The 20,445-nt window shown below is 45.9% G+C and overlaps 2 protein-coding genes across 4 annotated transcripts; one reads left to right on the top strand and one right to left on the bottom strand.

Annotated features, from left to right (window-relative positions):
* Positions 1-2,104: 2,104 nt before the first annotated feature.
* ppm1la (protein phosphatase, Mg2+/Mn2+ dependent, 1La) lies at positions 2,105-11,680 on the bottom strand. 3 transcript variants are annotated; one of them, XM_072687007.1, is made up of 4 exons: positions 11,602-11,680; positions 3,833-4,007; positions 3,190-3,351; positions 2,105-2,834 (listed from the first exon to the last, which is right to left on the bottom strand). In XM_072687007.1, exons 2-4 carry the CDS (start codon positions 3,867-3,869, stop codon positions 2,485-2,487), a joined length of 549 nt encoding a protein of 182 aa, XP_072543108.1. In that variant the 5' UTR covers positions 3,870-4,007; positions 11,602-11,680; the 3' UTR covers positions 2,105-2,484. The 3 variants fall into 3 exon arrangements, with proteins under 3 accessions (XP_072543108.1, XP_072543106.1, XP_072543107.1); XM_072687005.1 differs by lacking the exon at positions 11,602-11,680 and adding an exon at positions 10,146-11,072; XM_072687006.1 differs by lacking the exon at positions 11,602-11,680 and adding an exon at positions 10,912-11,072.
* Positions 11,681-16,769: 5,089 nt separating this feature from the next.
* On the top strand, positions 16,770-19,415 carry otol1a (otolin 1a). The gene is made up of 4 exons (XM_072687004.1): positions 16,770-17,208; positions 17,328-17,417; positions 18,083-18,154; positions 18,258-19,415. The coding sequence occupies exons 1-4, from the start codon at positions 16,770-16,772 to the stop codon at positions 19,148-19,150; spliced, it is 1,494 nt and encodes a 497-aa protein (XP_072543105.1). The 3' UTR covers positions 19,151-19,415.
* Positions 19,416-20,445: the final 1,030 nt, after the last annotated feature.

Below are 20,445 nucleotides of genomic sequence, written 5' to 3'. Positions count from 1 at the left end.
AGCTCGAGTGTTGAGAGTCTTTCTTTATATGTGCCAAGACACTTAAACTGGGTTAATGGTGAGGTCATTCGCTGTCAGTTCCAGTAACAGGGTCCGCGGCGAGTGATGTGATGGCGCTTTCTGTAAGTTACTCGAACGGGAGGTGACTCAACAGTATGTAGGGCTTTAGATCCTCTGTTTTACAATGCAGGTGCTATTCTGGGAGCTCCCACCTGACACCCTCGTCGCGGAGGAACGCCCGTCACCCGTGGACTGCGAAGAACGTCAACACCAAAGCTCTGAAGTTCAAATAAGCGTGCCGACACATAGTGGGGCTGCTGCCACTTATAAACACTTTGCCCTCAACTGCATGAGCTTCCTTCATGCACGGGACCTGCTGTCAGGCTAAGAATAAAATCAGGAGATGGATTTAGGCAGGTGTTCCTCAGGGCTCAGGTTTCGCAAAGCCTTTTCTAAAACGTGTACCCTTAGTGTTCCTGATAAACTTCTTATATTATTTCTTTTCCCACAAATGTTGAAATTCATCTAGGGCAGGGTTGGGGTACAAGTTGGGATAGGGTTGGGGGTGGGATTGGGGATAGGATAGGTTAGGAAAAGGGTGGGTGTGGGTTTGGGCATAGGTCAGGATTAGGGCGGGTATGGGTTTGGGGATAGGTCAGGAATAGGGTGCGCATTGGTTCGGGGATAGGTCAGAAATAGGGTGGGTATGGGTTTGGGGATAGGTCAGGAATAGGGTGCGAATGGGTTCGGGGATAGGTCAGGAATAGGGTGCGCATGGGTTTGGGGATAGGTCAGGAATAGGGTGGGTATGGGTTTGGGGATAGGTCAGGAATAGGGTGGGTATGGGTTTGGGGTATAGGTCAGGAATAGGGCGGGTATGGGTTTGGGGGATAGGTCAGGAATAGGGTGCGCATTGGTTCGGGGATAGGTCAGGAATAGGGTGCGAATGGGTTCGGGGATAGGTCAGGAATAGGGTGCGCATGGGTTTGGGGATAGGTCAGGAATAGGGTGGGTATGGGTTTGGGGATAGGTCAGGAATAGGGTGGGTATGGGTTTGGGGATAGGTCAAGAATAGGGTACCCAGGGTTTTGGGATAGTTGGGGATATTGTGTGGATACGGTGTGTGGATGCGGTTGGGAATCAGCTGGGTTAGCGTGAGAGTAAGGACAGAATAGGGTTAGCGAGAAGGTTGGGGATAGTGTGGAGACGGCGTCTGCGTAAACACCAGCAGTTACTCTGTCCAGTTTCTGAACGCAAAAGGCATTTTTATTAGGCTTCTTACCACAAGGTTCCACACCCACACTCATACCAGGCACGCAAAGACAAACACAGCGGAAGAAAGCAACTGGCTCTTCTTGTCGTCGCAACAGAAACGCTGCGCTACTGGTGCCAGTGCTGACTCACATTTCACACAGTTCAAAAGTTATTCCACGGATTCAAAGAAAACCATGGAAGTGGCACCGGAAAAGGTATGTGTACATTGTTTTAGTCATGTGAGAGAAACAGTCCAGCAGCTAAACGTCAACAGTGTCAACAGTGATGTCTAAAGCACCAATCGAGAGTCGCTGGGAATGGAGGAGTAATGCTACAGGACTCCGCCCACTACTATATACACACACTACATGTACTGTACATGTATTATCATGCTGTCTAATCATGAACTAGAGCTTCATCTAGGATGATTATGCGTTCCTGGTTGGAGCTTTCCAGCTACGGGTTGTGATGTTGTGCTGATGTTTGTATTGCTGGACTGGATATTGGAAGGGTGGCTTTATAAGGGTGGTCTTCATTTTGAATGGGCCATGCAGAATGTGGTTGCAAATCTTCAGTTTACCCCAGCAATACCAAGATTTAGGTCAACGTTTTAGCCCAAAGCAGTATGTTCGCCATGCCAGACAATCAGGGTCAAGAGAAAAAACAGCTTAAGATCACATCACATAAAGAAAAAGCTTGGGCAACGACTCTGAGATGCTCGAAAACTGGATTTGAAAGCTTTGAAAAAGCTCAAGTTTAAGGTATGTATTGAAATTATTATTTTTTAAATATTAAATTATTATTAAATATTGCCAATTTTACAGTTTTCAATTTTACCACCAGCAGCAAATGGGCTAAAGCAGCAATTTATTTGTCATTTCATTAAATAACCACAGTCTTGATCAAGGAACCCATACGTGGGGTAGGTAGGTAGGTAGGTAGGGTATTACGAGCAGCATCAGTAATACAGATCCGTGCGGATCACTCAGGCAGAATTTGATATACATACATTACGCTACGAACAAAAAAAACGTGCATGGCCAAGGCATTGTACTAATGCTCCTTCCAGCGTCTCTGAAAAGCGCCCCTTCAACATCCAATTGGGTTCAATTCTAGAAAAAGTCTGGAGATGTTTAAAACAAGTGTCCGTTTGGCACAGTGGCCCTCAGTAAGCATGTCATACTCACATCCTCCGAGGTATACATTTCTCAACTCACTTGTCTTGTTTCCCTACTCTCCGGGCTTACTGCTGGCACTGCTCCTGAACTTCACCACCATGACGGTGATGTTGTCGGGACAGCCGCGGTAGAAGGACTGCAGGACGATGCTCTTGGCGCCGAAGTGCGGCTCGTCCAGCCGCTCGCGCACAAAGCGGACCGCCTCCTCGTTGCTGAAGGCGTCCCACAGGCCGTCCGAGGCCAGGATCATGAACTCGGGCTGCAGCTTGTCGAGGTCAAACGTCAGGATGTCCGGGTCGGGGATGACCACGTTGAGGTTCTTCAGGGGGTAGTCGCCGAGCGAGCGGGACATGGCCAGGATGCCCTGCACTCGCCACGAGCCATTGAAGCTGATGAAGCCGCCTGGTGGACGAAAGGACATTCCCTTAAACTGACGTTTCCCAACCCTGGTCTCACTGCTGTTGTTACAGTTTACACACAGTTAGATTGGTCAGTGCTGCCTTTCTACAGATCCATGGAGTTCAACGTCAAACCTTCTGTCTTTTTATACCCTTAAGCTTACCTTTTACTGTACTGCAGTTGGCCTTTCCAGCTTAGTGGTCCTGTAAACCAGTGGTCAGGTAAACTGTACCTGTATTTGCTCATAATCGTGGGCCTGAAGAGCAGCAAAGCTCTACAATCCTACAAAAGTGACCATAGAGTGAACTGGAAGAGATGAGTCCGAATGAGGGCAGCACCGAGGCAGCCTCTCCCTCACCTGCTCTTTTGATCCTTTTGCGCTCCTTCAGCTGGTAGGGCTTGTGGTCGTGAGACAGAGCCACGGCGTTGCCATCCTTATCACACAGGACACCACGAGAGTCTCCCACGTTGGCAACCGTCAGCTCCCGGTCAGATAACAGGGCCATTAAACATGTAGTACCTGTACAGGTTGGGAGGAAAAGGGAAAGGCATCTCAGGGACAGTCTGGTGCAACTCTGAGGTCTCCGTAGGTTGCAGGGATTTCAGCGTTGCTGGTATTTTACATGAAATACAACATTATTAGATGATGAATATGGTTTGTATTAGGGGTGCAAGCTTTTGTGTACCATAACACCTCTACTTTTATATATCCAAATAAAACAAGAGGGATCTGGTGGCAGTCAGGTTCAAGTATGAAGGCCTAGTAGTGACACAATGGACACTAACAGCTGAGCGATATGTGCAGGACATCCCACGGTCATGTTTGTTTAGCAGGACAATGCTCCCAAGGGTTTCCCAGGAATGTCTCCACCAGACTGCAACACCTCCTTGGCCTGCCAGGTGGCCAGATTTATCAGCAATCGAGCTTTTATGGGACCAGCTGGGACGGCAGCTTGGAGAAACCAAATCAGTGTGTATGATCTACAGGGCCTGTGAGTTACCTGCTTCTTCATGTGAGGCAGAGAACTTTTCCACCATGTCTCGGTCCACAGCCAGGATGCGCTGCTCTAGGATAGAGGCGTAGGAGAGCTGACTGTCCTTCTTGTCTCGCTCGTACGCCTGCAGCTGCTGCCGCAGAGCCTCGGGCAGGTGCGCCTTCACGAAGTCAGCAGCCGCCTGCAGAAACACGGAGCATTTGGCCAGAATGAATGAGATGCAGGCAGGGTGTGGGATTTTCCACAAGGAGAAAAAAATCTTTGACATGGTACAGCACTGAGGACAGGTCAGAGTAGGCAGCAAGTGGACGGTCAGTTCTCGAAGGTGATGAAGGTGCTGAAGCTGGACAAATGGGCAAGCGTGAGAATCTGAGACACTTGGACAAGAACCAAACTGTGAGGTTCTAGAAGGTGACTGGGTCAGAACATCTCCAAATACATGAGGCAGGTCTTCTTACATGAGGACATAATAACTGTCCTTCATCAAATGTAAATGCAAGTAATTATGGTTGATTGGTTGATTACTAGGTGGTTGCTACGGTGTTTAAAGTGGTGTCTAAGGTGTTGCTAGACAGTTGCTTTGGTATTCCAGGAGGTTGCTACAGGGTTATTAAGTGGTTGCTGTGGTGTTGCTAGGTGGTTTCTAGAATATCCCAGGTGGTTCCTATGGTGTTGGTAGATGGTCGCTATGGTATCCCATGTGGTTGTTTACAGTTACAGGACTTAAAAGACCTGTTGCTAACGTCTCAAGAGTTGTGGAGTCACCACCTCAGCAGGTCAGAAGTGTTTTGGCGGCATGAGGGGGGACCTACCCCACATTACGCAGGGGGTTCTGACTTTATGGCGGGGGATCAGCGTTGTCCACTACCCTGACCGTCTGCTCTTTACAGTAATTCCGACGACAGAAATGTATCCTGTTAATCTAGATGGCAAATAATTGGGCTATGTGATAGTACTCTAACCGTGAACATTCGTATGTATGAGAGAGAGAGAGAGTGGTCTCTGGACCGGTCCTTGAAAGGAGGTCACTTCAGGTCACCTAGTCTTCAGTCACAGTGACAAAGAGACCCTTTAAATTATTCAGTGTGACCCAGCTGCAGAGTTATGAAAATCATTACAGAAATAAAAGTAGAAATGGAAATGATGCCTTTTAAAAACCCTCGTTATTAATATTTAATTAAAGATAATTAAACAGACAAACGTCCCTTTGCTTAGAAACGACAGCCTGCTGTACCTTTTTGTTAATTAACCTCCTCAAATGTAAATATGAGTAATTATGATTGGTTGCATGTTACTAGGTGGTTGCTACGGTACTTAGGTACAATACAATAGGTATCTAGAATGTTAACTGTGGTTGCTAGTGTGTTGCTAGGCAGTTGCTATGGTATCCCAGGTGGTTGCTACAGCGTTGCTAAGTGGTTGCTATGTGCGTGTTGTTTGGCAACATCTTAAAAACCACTTAGCAAAACCAAAGTAACCACCTAAAGACATCACAGCAACCGTCTAGCAACCCCAAAAACACAACCACCTTGGATACAGCAGCAACTGCCTAGAAACCACGTAGCAGCACCATGACTAACAACGGGATACCACAGCAACCACCTCAAAGTAACCACCGCAGGAACCCATAGCAAACACTTGGGATATCGTAGCAACCACCTAGCAATGTCATGGCAATCCCATGGAAAAACCCTAGCAACCACCATAGCAAGCACCTGGAACACCTTAGCATCCACCTAATAAATACCACAGCAACTGCCTAGCAACCATCAACTTTGCCATCACTGAGCAGCACCATAACAAAAAGTGGGATGCTGGAATAACCACCTAGCAACACCATAGCAACCACCATAGCAACCACACAGAACAACCTAGCGACCACCTAAAATATCATAGCAAAAACTAGTTTAACTTCAGTGACCACGTAGCAACCACGTAGCAACAGCCTAGCAACAGCCTGGAAGAGGAAACCACTTAAGCTTCACAGTAATTCTGCATTTTCTTCAGGAAATTCACTTTTATAGTTTATTTATCAGGATATTGTTTATGTTATTGTCTGTAATTATTAAAAAAATAAACCGCATGGCTCACGCATCACTCTTACTCTCTAGGGGTTTAAACAGGCTGGTTTGAAAGTGTGACCGTCTCATTCTTCAAGCCACATCTTGAGAAATGTGAGCAGAGACAGTGTAAGAGTTCCTTCAGGATGTGGACGGATGCTGTCGGATGTCGTCAGTGGATCCTCTCTCAGCAGTCCTCCAAGCGGATGCCGCAGAGCTCCTGGCTGCGTTCTGCTTATTCTGCGAAAGCGTGCTGCATACGCAGTCCCTCAAATTTAAATCATGCATAGGTTTCTATGAAAAAAAGCTCCGGCCCTGCTTGCTCAAGCAGAGTAAAGACCAAGGCCTGCCTCTCTGATTTCATTATCGCCAAGGCAGCAGCGAGTCGCAGGATCGATCGCTGAAGGGTTTCGAGACATTGTTATGGGCGAGCTGAGAGATGTGGTGAGAAATGTGTTCAGTCACGGTCTGCAGTCAGTCAATTCGGGGTTGCTCGTGCCATCATCTTGCCCCTCGGGTCGCCAAAACAGCTCTGACCCATCAAGGCATGGACTCCACAAGACCTCTGAAGGTGTCCTGTGGTACCTGGGACCGAGACTAACGATCCAGCAGCAGATCCAGTAAGTCCAGTAAGTTGTGATGTTGGGGTTCCTGAGCATCGGTGAGCTCTGGGCACCCACTGAAGACCTGCCTGATACTTCGGAGATGCTCTGACCCGGTCAACTTGCCATCACAATTAGGCCCTTATACTATAGTCACCACTTGGGATACCATAGCAAACATCATATAAACCCTTTGGAATACCCTAGTAACCACCATAGCAACTACGTTCGATGCAAGTGATAATTCTGATGTAAATTCGGACTCCATGCTGAGCGGCCTGGCCTAATGGACCTCATTCATAATTCCAGTCATGAGCACACACACACACACACACACACTAAGGCTCTGGGGCTCTGGGAGCTGCGGCTGTTTGAACAAATGTCTTTAGTCATTAGAGAGAGCGGTCCCGTCCCGTCCCGTCCTCAGAGTACCCGTTCACGCCGCGAGGACCAGAATGATGTAATCATCTGCTTCACCTGCTATTTTTAATGCAGGGCTTTGTATGCATCTATCATATTACGACTCATAAAGTCTAGATTTTCAGATGACTGTATGGGCTGAGCATGCTGCGCCAATGAGGATGGAATTAGCTCTTCCATTCTTGGGCAGTGGAGGTTTTACAGCCTTGGCTTGAGTCTGTATCTGCATAGTAATACTGTTACTAATGAACTGAAGGGGGCAAAACTGTGACTTCCATTAACAGACTATGAAAAGAGCCCTGGAGCTCAACACGCTTGGAGGAGGACACTAACCAACAATTCTGTTCCATCATCTAAAGCCTGTCATATGCTGGGTCATTTTAACCTGTTATTTATTGATTTCATTTATTGATTGATTGATTTTTACCCAGTTTTCTTCCTTAATTTTAGATTAGCCAATTACCCAACCCACTACTCGTTACCTTTTTCATGGTATTTTATCTCACAGCATGGACAAGGGCGCCATATTCTGCTGAGCTGAGAGCTTGGATATAGACAGAACTCTGCCTAGGGGCTGTAATACACATGCAGTGTGAGCACCCATGTGGCAGCATGTCAGTCGAACCCTGTTCCACAGCAGGAGAACAGTATTACAGTAAAGACTGCTGTTCGTTTGGGTTATTTTGGCCTTTCCTGAACTCTGAACATCCTGAACCTCCAGACCATGCTGAACTTTCTTGCCTCTCTGGGTTAATATCCACGATTTATTGGCACATTTCAGCGAAATATTTGGCATTTATTGCAGATGGCATCTATAATCAGACCTAAAATGGACAAAGATGAGTCACAATACACTATTCTGAGGGAGTTGTGGACACTGGCAGTATATCTAGAACAATGAACAAATGCATGTTCCTTACAAGACAATTATCACATCATTTGACCATTGTTTTTCCCAGGCTTTTGAAACCAGCAGGCTCCGCAAAATTAAAGCCTAGACCATTGCTCAATCCAGACTCCCAACTAAGCAATCTAAACATCAAGCATTCTCCTAAACCTAAGCTACTCATCTCCTCAAATGTCGTTTACAGCCCAGTCTTTTTTATTTTCATTGACCCACAAACATTTAACCCAGTTTTTCATGCCTTCGGGGAGCAGCCAGACTGGGGACTGCAACCCAAATCTTCCTCCACTGCATCGTTTAGTCCGAATTTTCATTCTTAACCAGTGTGAGCCCTTACAGGTCCAGCCTGTATATGCACAACTACCCTTTAACCGTTTGGAATCACTGTTTTCAATATTATAAAAGCAAATATTTCCAGAATAATCCATGAGATCACATTTACATATGTCACTTAAACCTACATAATGTTTTTAAAAAGTGAAATCTTGAGGCGGATAACTTATGGGAAGGTATTACATTATAGAGTGCATTATTTATCATATAATAACATCTTAATTAATGTGGTTTATATTATATATAAATCCAAATAACATTGCTAATGTTCATTAGAACATCTCCAAAGTTCTCCTCTCTCATGGAGTCTAGTATTATTTAGAGTTCTCCTCAGATCAACACCTGGTTTGATGGTAAATCAGGTGAGCTGCTGCTGCTGCTGATGATGATGAAGGTGAACACATCCTCCACGCTGTGCTGGCTGGACTGGGGGGGCGTCCAGGAGAAACCTGGAGGAACCGAGCTCTGTTCTTCAGACTAGCTCATAGACAAGATCTCACTACTTTCTTTCTTCAGAATGAGAAGCTCTTGTTTCTCCTTTTTACTGGATTAATGTTCACCTGCTTTATCTTTTCTGATGGGATCTGGAGCTTCTACAGTAGAACTCTCTCCCTGCGTAGAGACGGGGTTGTAAATAATGTAAATAATATTCATGGGCCTAAAACCTCAATCAAACCTTCAATATGTTCTTAACATAATCAATATTGTGTCCCCTAATTTTGATTTATTAGTAAAGCTGTATTTGAAGTTACCAGAGGCTACATCCTTTATTCTAATGGAGCGCCATTCAGCAGGGAATCAGCTAACTTGGTTAATGGGTCACAAATACAGGGTCAGGCTGACTCCAGAAACGAGAAGTACTGACGGCTCTGACTGGGTGTGTTGAGATTACGTATATTCCAGTAAATGCCTTTTCTGCTTTGCTGCAGAGCACAGGTCCATTTCTATCTAGTAACTCAGAGCACAGAAGGTGAGGTGTACCAATATCTTAAAAAAAATAAATCTGAACATCTGTGGTAATCCCAAGGGTGGTGGAGGAACACATGTGAAGTGACAGATGTCTCCCAGACTGGGGGGAGGGAAACACAGCGGCTGTGAAATTAGCCAGCTGAGGCTAAACCCTTTATTCTTTAAACTGCTCTCTGACTCTGAACTGGAAAAGACCTACAGGCCAAACCGGAGCGTCCCAATCCCAGACCTGGCATATCTGAGGGTTCCCATTCAAACCTAATGAAAAAAGATGGGAACTGATGAGTCTGGTGTGTTAAAACACTAAAAGCACTGATAATACATATATTTTATATGTAGTGTGGTGTATTTGCTAGGAAATCGAACCCATGTCTGCCATGGGTAGCATCAACATTTTGATGTTCAATCATGGTTTTTTTTATTTTTTATGCTAAACCGTTTAAAAGGCTTTTTTAACCAACATGTTGTATTTGTATTATTATTTTTTTTATTTAATTTGTTTTATATTTATATATATAAACAGATATATTTAACTTTGTTTTAATAAAAATATTTTAAAAAAGTTATTCTATTAAAGTAATTCAAATGATTATATATGTATTTATATATAATATATTTGTAAATAATTTATTACACTTGTCACAACTACATATTATACAGCAGAAATCTCCACTTCGTAACTAACCTAAGTATCTCTGCTAGCTAACGCGTAGAAATGTCACGTACGCGCAGTGCTAAGTTAGCCCTCAGCTGGCCGTTGCCTTCAAAACTCCCGCCGTATTGAAAATTCAGACTGCTAATCACGGCCGATTCACCATAAATGATTCATCACGTCAGCCCAAGATCCGATTTTACATCAAACTTTACTTACTTTACTTTAGAAGCTGTAAAGTAAGTAAACTAGCTAGCTGTTTCCTAGCTAGAGACTAGCAGCAAATGTGACTCGAGGGCGCCCCCAGAGGTCAACGTGTAGGCCAACAGGGGCAGATCTGACCTAGCTATGCAGTACTGCCACAAACGTCCTACGTCACCTCGCCGCCGTGGCCGTCAAAAATGCCGAAGATGGACGGGTGGCTCCGGTTGGCCAGGTCGGTGAGCACCTCGAAGCGGTCCTCCATGTGGTCCCGGCGGCCCTGGATGGAGTAGACGGCCACGTTGGCGTCCCGGAAGCCCCACGTGTTGGAGAACTCTGCGTCCAGGGCGCGAAGCCCCCCAAGACCCTCGTGCGTCATCATCATCTCCGCCACTTTGCCCTTGACCATCCTGACGGCGTCGCGGCTGGACTTGACGATGGTCTTCACCTCGTCCGTGTGGAAGAAGTAGCTCCACAGGGCCAGGCTGATGCACAGGAGGAACAGGGTCTCCGGCCGGAGAAGGAAGTAACGCATGATGCGACCGAGGAGAGACAGCAGAGTCATTGTGTCTGCTATCATCACACGCACGAGGAAAGCTGTGGGGACAACGACAACGACGACGACGACTGGGGACGACGACGACTACGACTACGACTACGACTGCTGACTTCTAATTACTCCATTATTATGCAAACTAAGAGGACAGGACTAAGAGAAAATGTCCGGACAGACTTACGGACGTATTTTCATTGTCTTTTAATAAGTAAAATCAATAAATAACCTAAACTGTCTGACGTTTTCTTCTTCACGCGACCGTCGCTGCTCCGTCTTAAGGGAGGAAGCTAGCTGGCTAACGTTAGCGGCTGTCCTCCCAGCCAGCAGCTGCGGGAGGCGAGGACGAGTAAACCGGCTCTGAGAGACACTCAGCAGTGAAGATACTCACTCCTCCCGGCCTGTTCCAGGTTTAGGAGACGGGGTTCAGCATTAAACACCTCCACACTTACAGCCATCCTGACCAAAAACCCAGAAATCGGGGTAACGGTTGAAGCCGTTCACTAACCCGCATATGCCATTGTACATCACAACAAACGCGCTCATTAGCATCCCGACTCGTCCCGCCCCTCCTGCGCTATGATTGGTTGGCTAGTTGGGAGTATAAACTAGTAACCAATCCTAGTTCAGGCAGCGGTTAAAAGAGCAGCCAACCCAGTCGCACGGGGGCGGGACGTGTACTGAAAACGGGTAGGAAAAGAAGTGACGCACAGCTGAAACCCCACCGTGTTTAAGGACAGTGAGCTCGCTAGGAAAACATTTAAAGGGCCCAAAACACTACATTTACCTTCCTATCAGAGGATTTATAAATATAAAAATTAAATATTAAATATTAAAACATTCATAATCGATTTTAAAATGTGTAAATATGTTTTTGTGACGTCATGAAAACATGGATTTCATACTAAGTCCATGAGGTGCTTGCATCTAAAAATGCAACCATGGAGTTTAGAAAGAAGTCGATTTATGTCTATTTGATTTTTTTTATTGAAACAGATGTGTAAATGCATTGATAACACTGAGCATACATAATTATATAATAATAATAATAATAATAATAATAAAAACAGCTTAACTATACCTTTAGAGGCCTACGGATAAGCAGTATCTCTGGAGGTGCCTACAGTGAAGCCCAGTGGTGCTCTGGTACTACTTTGCTTCCTCTGGCACTGGAAACCTGCAGTGTGGAGGGTAAGACGGAGTCAATCAAATCATTGGAGAAAACCTCATGCCTTCTATGAGGAAGCTGAACTTTCCCATTGGACCTTCTAACAGGACAAGGTTCCACCTAAGCATACAAGCATTCCTCACAAATTAGTCCACTAAGTTTCCTGTCTCAAATCCCATTGAAAATCTTTGGTGGGATTTAAAGAAGGGGGTTACAGCAGCAAACACAAGAGTATCAGTGAACTGGACACCATTGCTCATGAGGAATGGCCTAGGATTCCTCAGGAACGCTGCTGCCAGAAGCTGGAGTCTGGCTATGCAATGGCTAGGCTATTGGCCATACCGTCAATTGTAAAGCATCCTTCAATCGATAAATCAACAAATGGGTCTCAGCGAAGCTCAGTGAGACTGAAAGTGAGACACACTCGAGTGAAAAGAGCCCAGCGAAGGCGGAGGTGGGTAAAGGATCTGCATTCTGAGCAGTTGGCAAAGAGGCCGTGCCATTCAACTCCCTTCACTTGAGCCTGTTGAAGTTAATGCATGGGCTCTGTAGGGGCAGAGGAGAAGGTGGGGAACGGTAGCTCAGATAACAGTCCATACACCAATCCCCACCCATATATACACTCCCCACCAGCCCCCGTCTTCTCCTCCCAAATGCCACCCTTGTGTACTGAAACAACAGTAGAGTAGAGCGGGGGGAACTGTAAGAGGAGAGGCCTCCAAACTGGGGGGATTCAGACGTCTGGCTTATGTTGAGATGGTACACATTAACTGACTTACCCCATCGGCCCTGTGTAGGGTAGAGGCCTTGAGACACTGGTTCTTGCAGTTGGTGTAATTGTTTGCACCCCTTTCGTTCCTATAGGACAAATTATGTGAAAATATGTTGCTATGGAGAAGAATTCCATGAAAAGTAACCTTCGCCAACTGTTAAACATGGGGGTGGATGGATCAAGCTTTGGGCATGTGTTGCAGCCAGTGGTGGAAGGAAGAATGGATTCAATTAAATGCCCAAAATATTTGGACCAAGCAAGCGGAAGGTTTTCAAGCTGGTCTCACAACTTAAACGTCATCAAACATCTATGGATAGACCTCCACAGCAGAGCAGAGCAGCAAGAGCAAAGCCCTTCAAGAGGAAAACAGTCTATGTGTAATTCAGCTGTGATCATTAGAAGCCTGCACTGCTCTCCACTTGCACAAAGCCTAATTACCACTCAACATCTGAGAGCATCTGAAGACCTACAGTTGACCTTCTGAAGGCCAGAATCTAGACAGTAAGTCAACCTTCAAGCGTGGACAACATGGACAAGAAAAGAACAGTCTGGAGGTGCAAAGGTGAGGCATTCAGCCCCAAGAACACTGTACCAACTGTTAAGCATGGTGGTGGTAGCAGCTTCAGGCTCTGGGGCTGTTTTGCTGCCAGTGAACCTGGTACATTGCAACTCTGGATGCAAAATCGCGACCCCCCCAGGCCCTAATGGCATTGCTTTAGACCGCTGAGCCAGTGTATGCATGTTTTTGACCCTGACGCTACCTAGCTAGTACGCTATTCTTTACTTGTAGCGTCTTACATTAGGCTTCTAGAGTTTACAGAGTTCATGGCCTCTCGTAATCATAAATCACTGGATCATTGGGAAACCACCCGTGGTCCTGCGGTCCAATGTATTAACACCACAATCAATCGCTTTGGCTTAGCAATGGCTTTGAGGTCAGGTGTGAAGTGAAACGATGGCTAGCAATCTCATTACAACCATGAGTCAGTACAGTGTATAGGGTTGTAAAAGGTCACCCGCAGGACCTTCAGCCGGTCACCCTGATGAAATATAAAAGTCACGAGTGCTGAATTTCCTTTATCTAGGCTTCAGAAACGCTGCCACAGCTTTGTTTTGCGTTCCAAACGTCATTAGCTTTGATTATTTAGCTTCGCTTTGAGCTTCGGCCAGACGGTGTTGGCTTTAGGAATTCTGAGAGCCTTGATTTCTTGAGCGAAGTCTTGACCCTGGGCTTAATGTACGAAATTTTGCTTGTTGACTGTTCTGGAAAGTCGACCAGTGTGTGTGTGTGTGTGTGAAGCTCAGACGTTCTGGTGAAACTTCAGCGTTAGCGTTTGAAGGGGTGTAAGGTACGTGATCATTCACTCCCAGGTGTGGTGTGTTTACACCGGCGAGACCTTGCTGAAATCCCCCACGTTTCTGATCCTCTTTGATCCTTGGGAAACCCATGACTTGTTCAGCCTCATGCTTATTGTTCTAAAGGGTTTAGGAGTATCAGGGTTCTTTTAAAACATATGTGGAACCTGATTGGCTTATGAAAGAACTTCACCACTTCACCACTACAGCCTTTAAAAGTCGCACTAAGAAATACAATTTTGGCAAAACTGTGTTCAAACTTTTTTAGATGACCCACTCTAGAAGTGGATAAACAAGTCAACCAGCTGGTTGACTTGCCCAGTTATGACCATTCTAGGCCTGAACTAACAAGCATTACAGAACAGTCAATTTAATTTAATAGAAACGGAATATGATCAAGTTCGCTTAATTAAACATGGACAAATATGTCCTTCCCTTCAATTACAGCCTCACATAGAGTACCAGTCAAAAGTTTGGACACACCTGACTAAATATGTGCATCCTTAAAAGGAGATGATTGGGTCGTATTCAGGCTATTAAGGCTATTTTTTGGTCTTTTTGCCTAATGAGTAAAGGTGTTTGTATTAATGCTCATTAACATACTGTAAGGTCCTACAACTTAAGCCTTAAGCCAAACTTGAACCCCTCCAGCCACGACATCCTATCAACTGTCCAATTATGGTGGATACCTGTAGAGTAAATGGCTGTGAAGAGCGGCCAATCTGAAGGTAAAACACACAATTCCATCTAGCCGGGAAATGGGTCATACAGTATGATCCTGTGTGATGTTAATCCTGAGCAAGTGTTAGCGTCTACCAGGCAGTTACGACGCCTGCTAAAGGGTTAAAAAAAAAAAAAAAAAAGCGTCCCATGGGTGGCACTGAGCTTTAAAGACAGCCATTCAAAGAATCCTGTATAAACTAAAACGTGGTTTAGATTAAACAGCAAGATATGCCAAATGCAGTGTGTGTATGTGTGTGTGTATGTGTGAGGGAGAAACCCACTATTTTCCCCTCCAAGGTGTACAGATGCATGAGAATGAGGCTGACTGATACGATACCCACTCAAAAACATCACATTAGCTTCTGCTCAGGTATCACACCCTCAAACCCATGCCAAGTACACCCCACCGGACCCCGCGCACCTGAACGGCCTCTTATTGGTTGGGCCCAAGGGAGCGGGGAGGCCCAGGCTTTTAAAGGTGGCAGTTGTGGTGTTGGCTAGAAAGGGTGTGAGTGAGAAGAGGCTAATCCCATCAACAAGGTAAGTTCTTGCGTTCTGTTAAACGGCTAAACTTTTGTTTGAGGAGTTTGAGGAAACTTATGAGATTCAAGCAATGTGGAAAACAGTGCCGACCTAATGGACTGCAAACAGCTTGTGTGGACGTTCATGCAGTAGGCTAAGCAAATGCTTTGTTATAAACAGTAAATGTAAAATATTTTTTTAATTTTACAGTATTTATAAAGTATTTGTGAACCGTGATCAGCACTAGTGCAAATATTACAACCTGCGCTGTACGTGGGGTTAACTGCATTAATAGTTTAAATGTTTATATGCAAAATTAATTCAATTGATGCAGATAATGAACATAAATAAATAACATAGAATAAACTAAAAAACTTTACAGCGTAAAAATAGTTTTTTGAGGAACCTATGTCTAAAAACGTCCAGTTATTGGTGTCTGAAGGTCTCTTGTTGCTTACGCTGGGGCTTTTAGTCGTAATACTGTGTGAAACCACCTCCACCATGTTTTGACGCTGTATGTTAGCCTGGCTAGCTCTTGCTTTGAGTTGTTTAGCTGCCTGCTTCAACACAGTGCTCTTTTACAGCCACCGAGAGTGAATTCTGTAGAAAAAAACACAATGACATTTCAGTCAGGATGACAAAAAAATATGTATATGGTCAGATTTTACCTCAGGTCAGATTTTGTCCCACACTCTCACACTGCAGGAGATAACAGCACTGCTAGTAATGAGCATTTAGCTCAGGTTCCTAGCTTCAGATTAGCTGTAAATGACCTTAAATTAGCTTTATATTAGCTTTCAGCTAAGTTAACAGGCTAGATAATAATGAAAACAAAGCTGGCTGTTAGCTGCTAGCTTTTAAAATAAGGTGTGCTAAATTGCTAGCTCGCTAAACAACAAGCAAGGTCCTGAGGGAAGCTCTATGCGTTAGCACATTTTTGAAGCAGGAACCACATTCTCTAATTAAATGGATGTCGAAAAATGCTGACCATCTTTAAATTGCACGCCCGACAAGGTCGGAAATCGCGACTTAAGATGAGCTGTGTGGTGGAAACACCGGCGGCCGTGTGTATGCGAGTAAGTAGGTTAGTAGCGCAATCCGCTAATATATCTGGCGCGTTTACTCTCTACTCTACTCTGAGCAATTGACAACGTGAGCCAAGTGTGGGTCTGAGATGTAAGTTAAACTGGAAGGATCCTTGAGGAACCTTTGGAGGTTCTTCCATTAGGAACTGTGGAGAAACTTGGCCAAAGTGCTTTGAGGAACCTTCAAGAAAATGTTTTTTTTTTTTTTTTTTTTAGAAGAAAAGGGTTCCTGGGAGGTTCTTTGAAGCATCTTAAGAGGTTCCTTCACAGTTTCAAACCGGAGAACCTTCAAAGGTTCCTCAAGGATCTTATACTTCCCACAGTGTGCATTGATATAGTGTAGTTGCATGGTTTGAGAGCTATTCCCACCCTCACACGTACACCATGCAATGTAGACCTACTTGAACCCCTGCCACAACATCATCATTATTATAGTGATGGGACGGTATATAGAATTATTAAATGTTTATAATCATATTTAATGTATTATATCAAATGTATTAGATTGTGAATGGTGTTCTGGCCACTCCTGTGAGGACTCTTTACTGTCCTTCACAGCGTTTCCCCATTTTCTATCCATCCGCCCAGGATACCCGCTGTCGCTCTGTAACATTATCACCAACATGCCCAGTTCTCTCCGCCTGGTCACCCTGGTAACGGCACTGGGGGCGGTAGCAGTGGTAGAGGCGCTAGCATCTAGGAACCCATACCGACTCCGGACAAAGCCCACTAAGAGGCCCCAGGGTGGAGAAGGTTCCTCCCAGCAGCCCTCCCGCGTTGGGGTTCGCCACACCACCACCATCAACCCCATCCCGTCCAGCAGTGCGGCAACCGAGGACACCACAGAGTCCATCATGGATGCCTATTCCCTGTCTCCCACTGACAGCACCACCTATGCCAGCGATGCATACTCTTCGGACTACCACACTGAAGCGATGATGCCCCCTGGAGTCGGCCAGAGGAACTACACTCTGGACTACAACGAGTGCTTCTTCAACTTCTGTGAGTGCTGTCCACCAGAGAGGGGCCCAGTGGGGCCTGCTGGAGAGAAGGGGTCACCAGGTCAGAGGAAATAAGAAAAAAAGGAAGACTAGGATTAGAGATTAAAGCTTTGTAATCCAACATTTTAGTAAAAATATTAGTCTGTTTTCTGTCTTTCTGTTTTCCCAACCAAATGAAAGGTGGTCCAGGGCAGAAGGGTGAGATGGGACTTCAGGGTCCAGCAGGGCCAGCTGGACTTCCTGGAGCTCCTGGATTGCAAGGAGAAAAAGGTCAGTAAACATCAGCCTATTACACTTTATGTCACAGATGACACGGCTTGTCTGATCCCTGTAGAGAAGAAGTACTGCCAATAGAATAGGACTCTCTGGAGCAGATAAACATGATGAACCTATTATTGGCACCATGCTGCCTCCTAATGCCAGGCATTTGCTAGAGGGGTATAAAGCCCCCCAGCACTGAGATGTGGAGCAGTGGAAGAACTGTGCTCTCTGGAATGATGGCCGATGCTTCATTCAATACTTTTGGGATAAGCTGGGGAGTTGAGGATGAGGTGGATGGTGATCATCATTCACTAACGCTCTTAATGTTGCTGAATGCAATTAAATCCTCACAGCAATGCTCCTCCACAATCTCGTAGCTCTTCTTCCCTGGACAGTGGTGACAGTTACTCCAACAAAAGCAGGATCAACTGTTTTTAATACCCTTGAATCCGGCAGAAATGATGAATATGCAGGTGTCCCAATACTTTTGTCCATTTAGTTTACCTAGTACAAACCTATCCTGTTAACCTAGCTAACCTAGTAAGGTTGAATATTGAAGTTATTCGTAGTTATTTATATGATCGTCACAAGAAAAATAAGATGTGATCATGAGATAACGGTGCCGAAAAGTCTAATACACATGGTACACACCCTTCACTTTTCCCCTCTTTCAGGAAATCGAGGAGAAGCTGGAGAGAAGGGGCTGCCGGGAATACCAGGAATCGCTGGGATGCAAGGGGATAAGGGTGGGTTCACCTGTGACCGGGATCTGAAATGTTTACAACTTGTTAATTTCTTTAGGAGTTAATTGACTTTAGGAATGGCATTATTCCCTTGTAACATCTCCAGGTGAGCCAGGACTCAAAGGAGACAAAGGAGACATCGGGTTGCCTGGACTGAAAGGTGACCCTGGGGAAAGAGGGGAACCCGGGCAAAATGGCACCAAGGGAGCAATGGGCGATCCTGGCATGGACGGACTGATGGGACCTGCCGGACTAGATGGAATGAAGGGGGAAAAAGGTGAAAAGGGAGAAGCAGGGCAACAGGGCATTGCAGAGAAGGGCGAGAGGGGTAACAAAGGTGAACCTGGGCCACCAGGGCCGAAGGGGGACATGGGCACGCCAGGGTTCAATGGCACTGAAGGGTCTCCCGGAGCTGTGGGTGAGAAGGGAGATCCGGGGCTTCAGGGTCCTCCGGGAGAGCAAGGTACAAAAGGACCACCTGGGCCGTCAGGGCAAAGAGGCATGCCCGGTATGAAAGGGGTCCGAGGCTTGAAAGGGATGCGGGGCCTAAGGGGAATGAAGGGGTCCAAAGGAGAACCTTTCATTCAGAAGCGTTCAGCTTTTAGCGTTGGACTCTTCCCTAGCAGGTCCTTCCCTCCCCCTGGCCATCCGGTCAAATTCGACAAGGTCATCTACAACGAGGAAGGCCACTGGGACCCCACCATCAGCAAGTTCAACTGCACCTACGGAGGCGTCTACGTCTTTTCCTACTACATCACTGTGCGCAACCGGCCTTTACGGGCAGCCCTGGTGGTGAATGGGGTGCGCAAGTTGCGCACTCGCGACTCCCTCTACGGCCAGGACATTGACCAGGCGTCCAACATGTTACTGATCCGACTGTCCTCTGGGGACCAGGTGTGGCTGGAGACGCTGAGGGACTGGAATGGAGTTTATTCCAGCAGCGAAGACGACAGCACCTTCTCTGGGTTCTTACTCTTCGCTGATGCCACTAAGGACTAACTTGGAGAACCCCTCTCCTGACCAGTGCCCGTTGTCCAGGCGAGCAGTGGAGGTCGCCTGTTCTACTTGAGCCTCATACTGATACATGCTTACTAACAGAAGCTGAAGAGCTACTAATCACTCTGCTTTGTGTCTTATGATCTGAATTTGATCTCAGAGTGCACCTTCAGGGATGGTTTTCCAATAAATAAATAAATAAATAAATAAATAAATAAAAACACGGTAGTAACGGTAGTCCTAGACTGGAAAAGAATGGTCATTGGGGAGGAGATATGTAGCACTGCTATTACACATATTTTCCTGCTCGTACATTAAAAAACAATGCACTTCATCTCTGCATCCTGTTTGTTCTGTCCAAAAGTATCCAGACACTCCTTCAAATTAGCAGGACACAGGAGTTGGGGGGGGGGGGGGGATGATTCCAAGGGCCTGTGACTGGCAGGGGCCCTAAAAACTGTTTGAGTTGTGGGGCTAAGTGTCATATCTTTTTTAAATGGGGTCCCTGGTCTAAGGTCACCACTCCCACTGCTAAGCATGGGCTAGAGGAGCTCCATCCAATACCTTTGGAATGAGTTGGAGAGTCCGAGCTTATCATCCAAGGCTGGTTGCAATCCAGCATTCACAACAATGTTCTAACATCCAGTGTAAAGACTGTTCCTGCAGCAAATGGGGGACAATCCCCCTATATACAGTATATCCCTGGTGGTCCCAAATGCATGACCCTGCAACGGAAGAGAGCAGTTAACAGCAGATCCTTTAGTCCTGTAAGTTGAACATCAGTGAGCTTTAGGTACCCATGACCCTTGATGATGATGTCTTTCCTTGGAGTACCTTTGCGAGGTACTGACCACTGCATAACCCAGGAACACCCTACAAGACCTGCCAGATGTTCTGGAGATGTTCTGACCCAGTCGTCTAGAACATCACAGTTTGGTTCTTGTCCAAGTGGCTCAGATTCTTACTTTATTAAAACCCTCAGACACTGAACAAGGAGGTCAGATGTTTTGGGTAATTCTGGCAACTGAGATGATGAGAACAACTCCAATGATTTTACCTCATAGGTCCAGCCTGTAGATGAAGACAGCTCCATCAGTCCACTCCGGCAGAGCGCTGGCAGCCCATCCCAGTGCTATGACCACAAGAACAACACTGGAATTTGGAACTTCTGCCTCTTCTGACTCATCCCCACCACTAGTACCGCTACTTCAGAATGAGGAAATCAGGTCATATCCTGTGAATAAATAGACGTTGTAGACGTTGACGTAGACAGACAGCAGGCAGATCTTGCGACAACA

Source organism: Salminus brasiliensis, chromosome 9 (assembly GCF_030463535.1).
Source record: "Salminus brasiliensis chromosome 9, fSalBra1.hap2, whole genome shotgun sequence".
Taxonomy (NCBI): Eukaryota; Metazoa; Chordata; class Actinopteri; order Characiformes; family Bryconidae; genus Salminus; species Salminus brasiliensis.
Note: the sequence above shows the minus strand (reverse complement) of the source record. Positions and strands in the feature narration are given on the sequence as shown.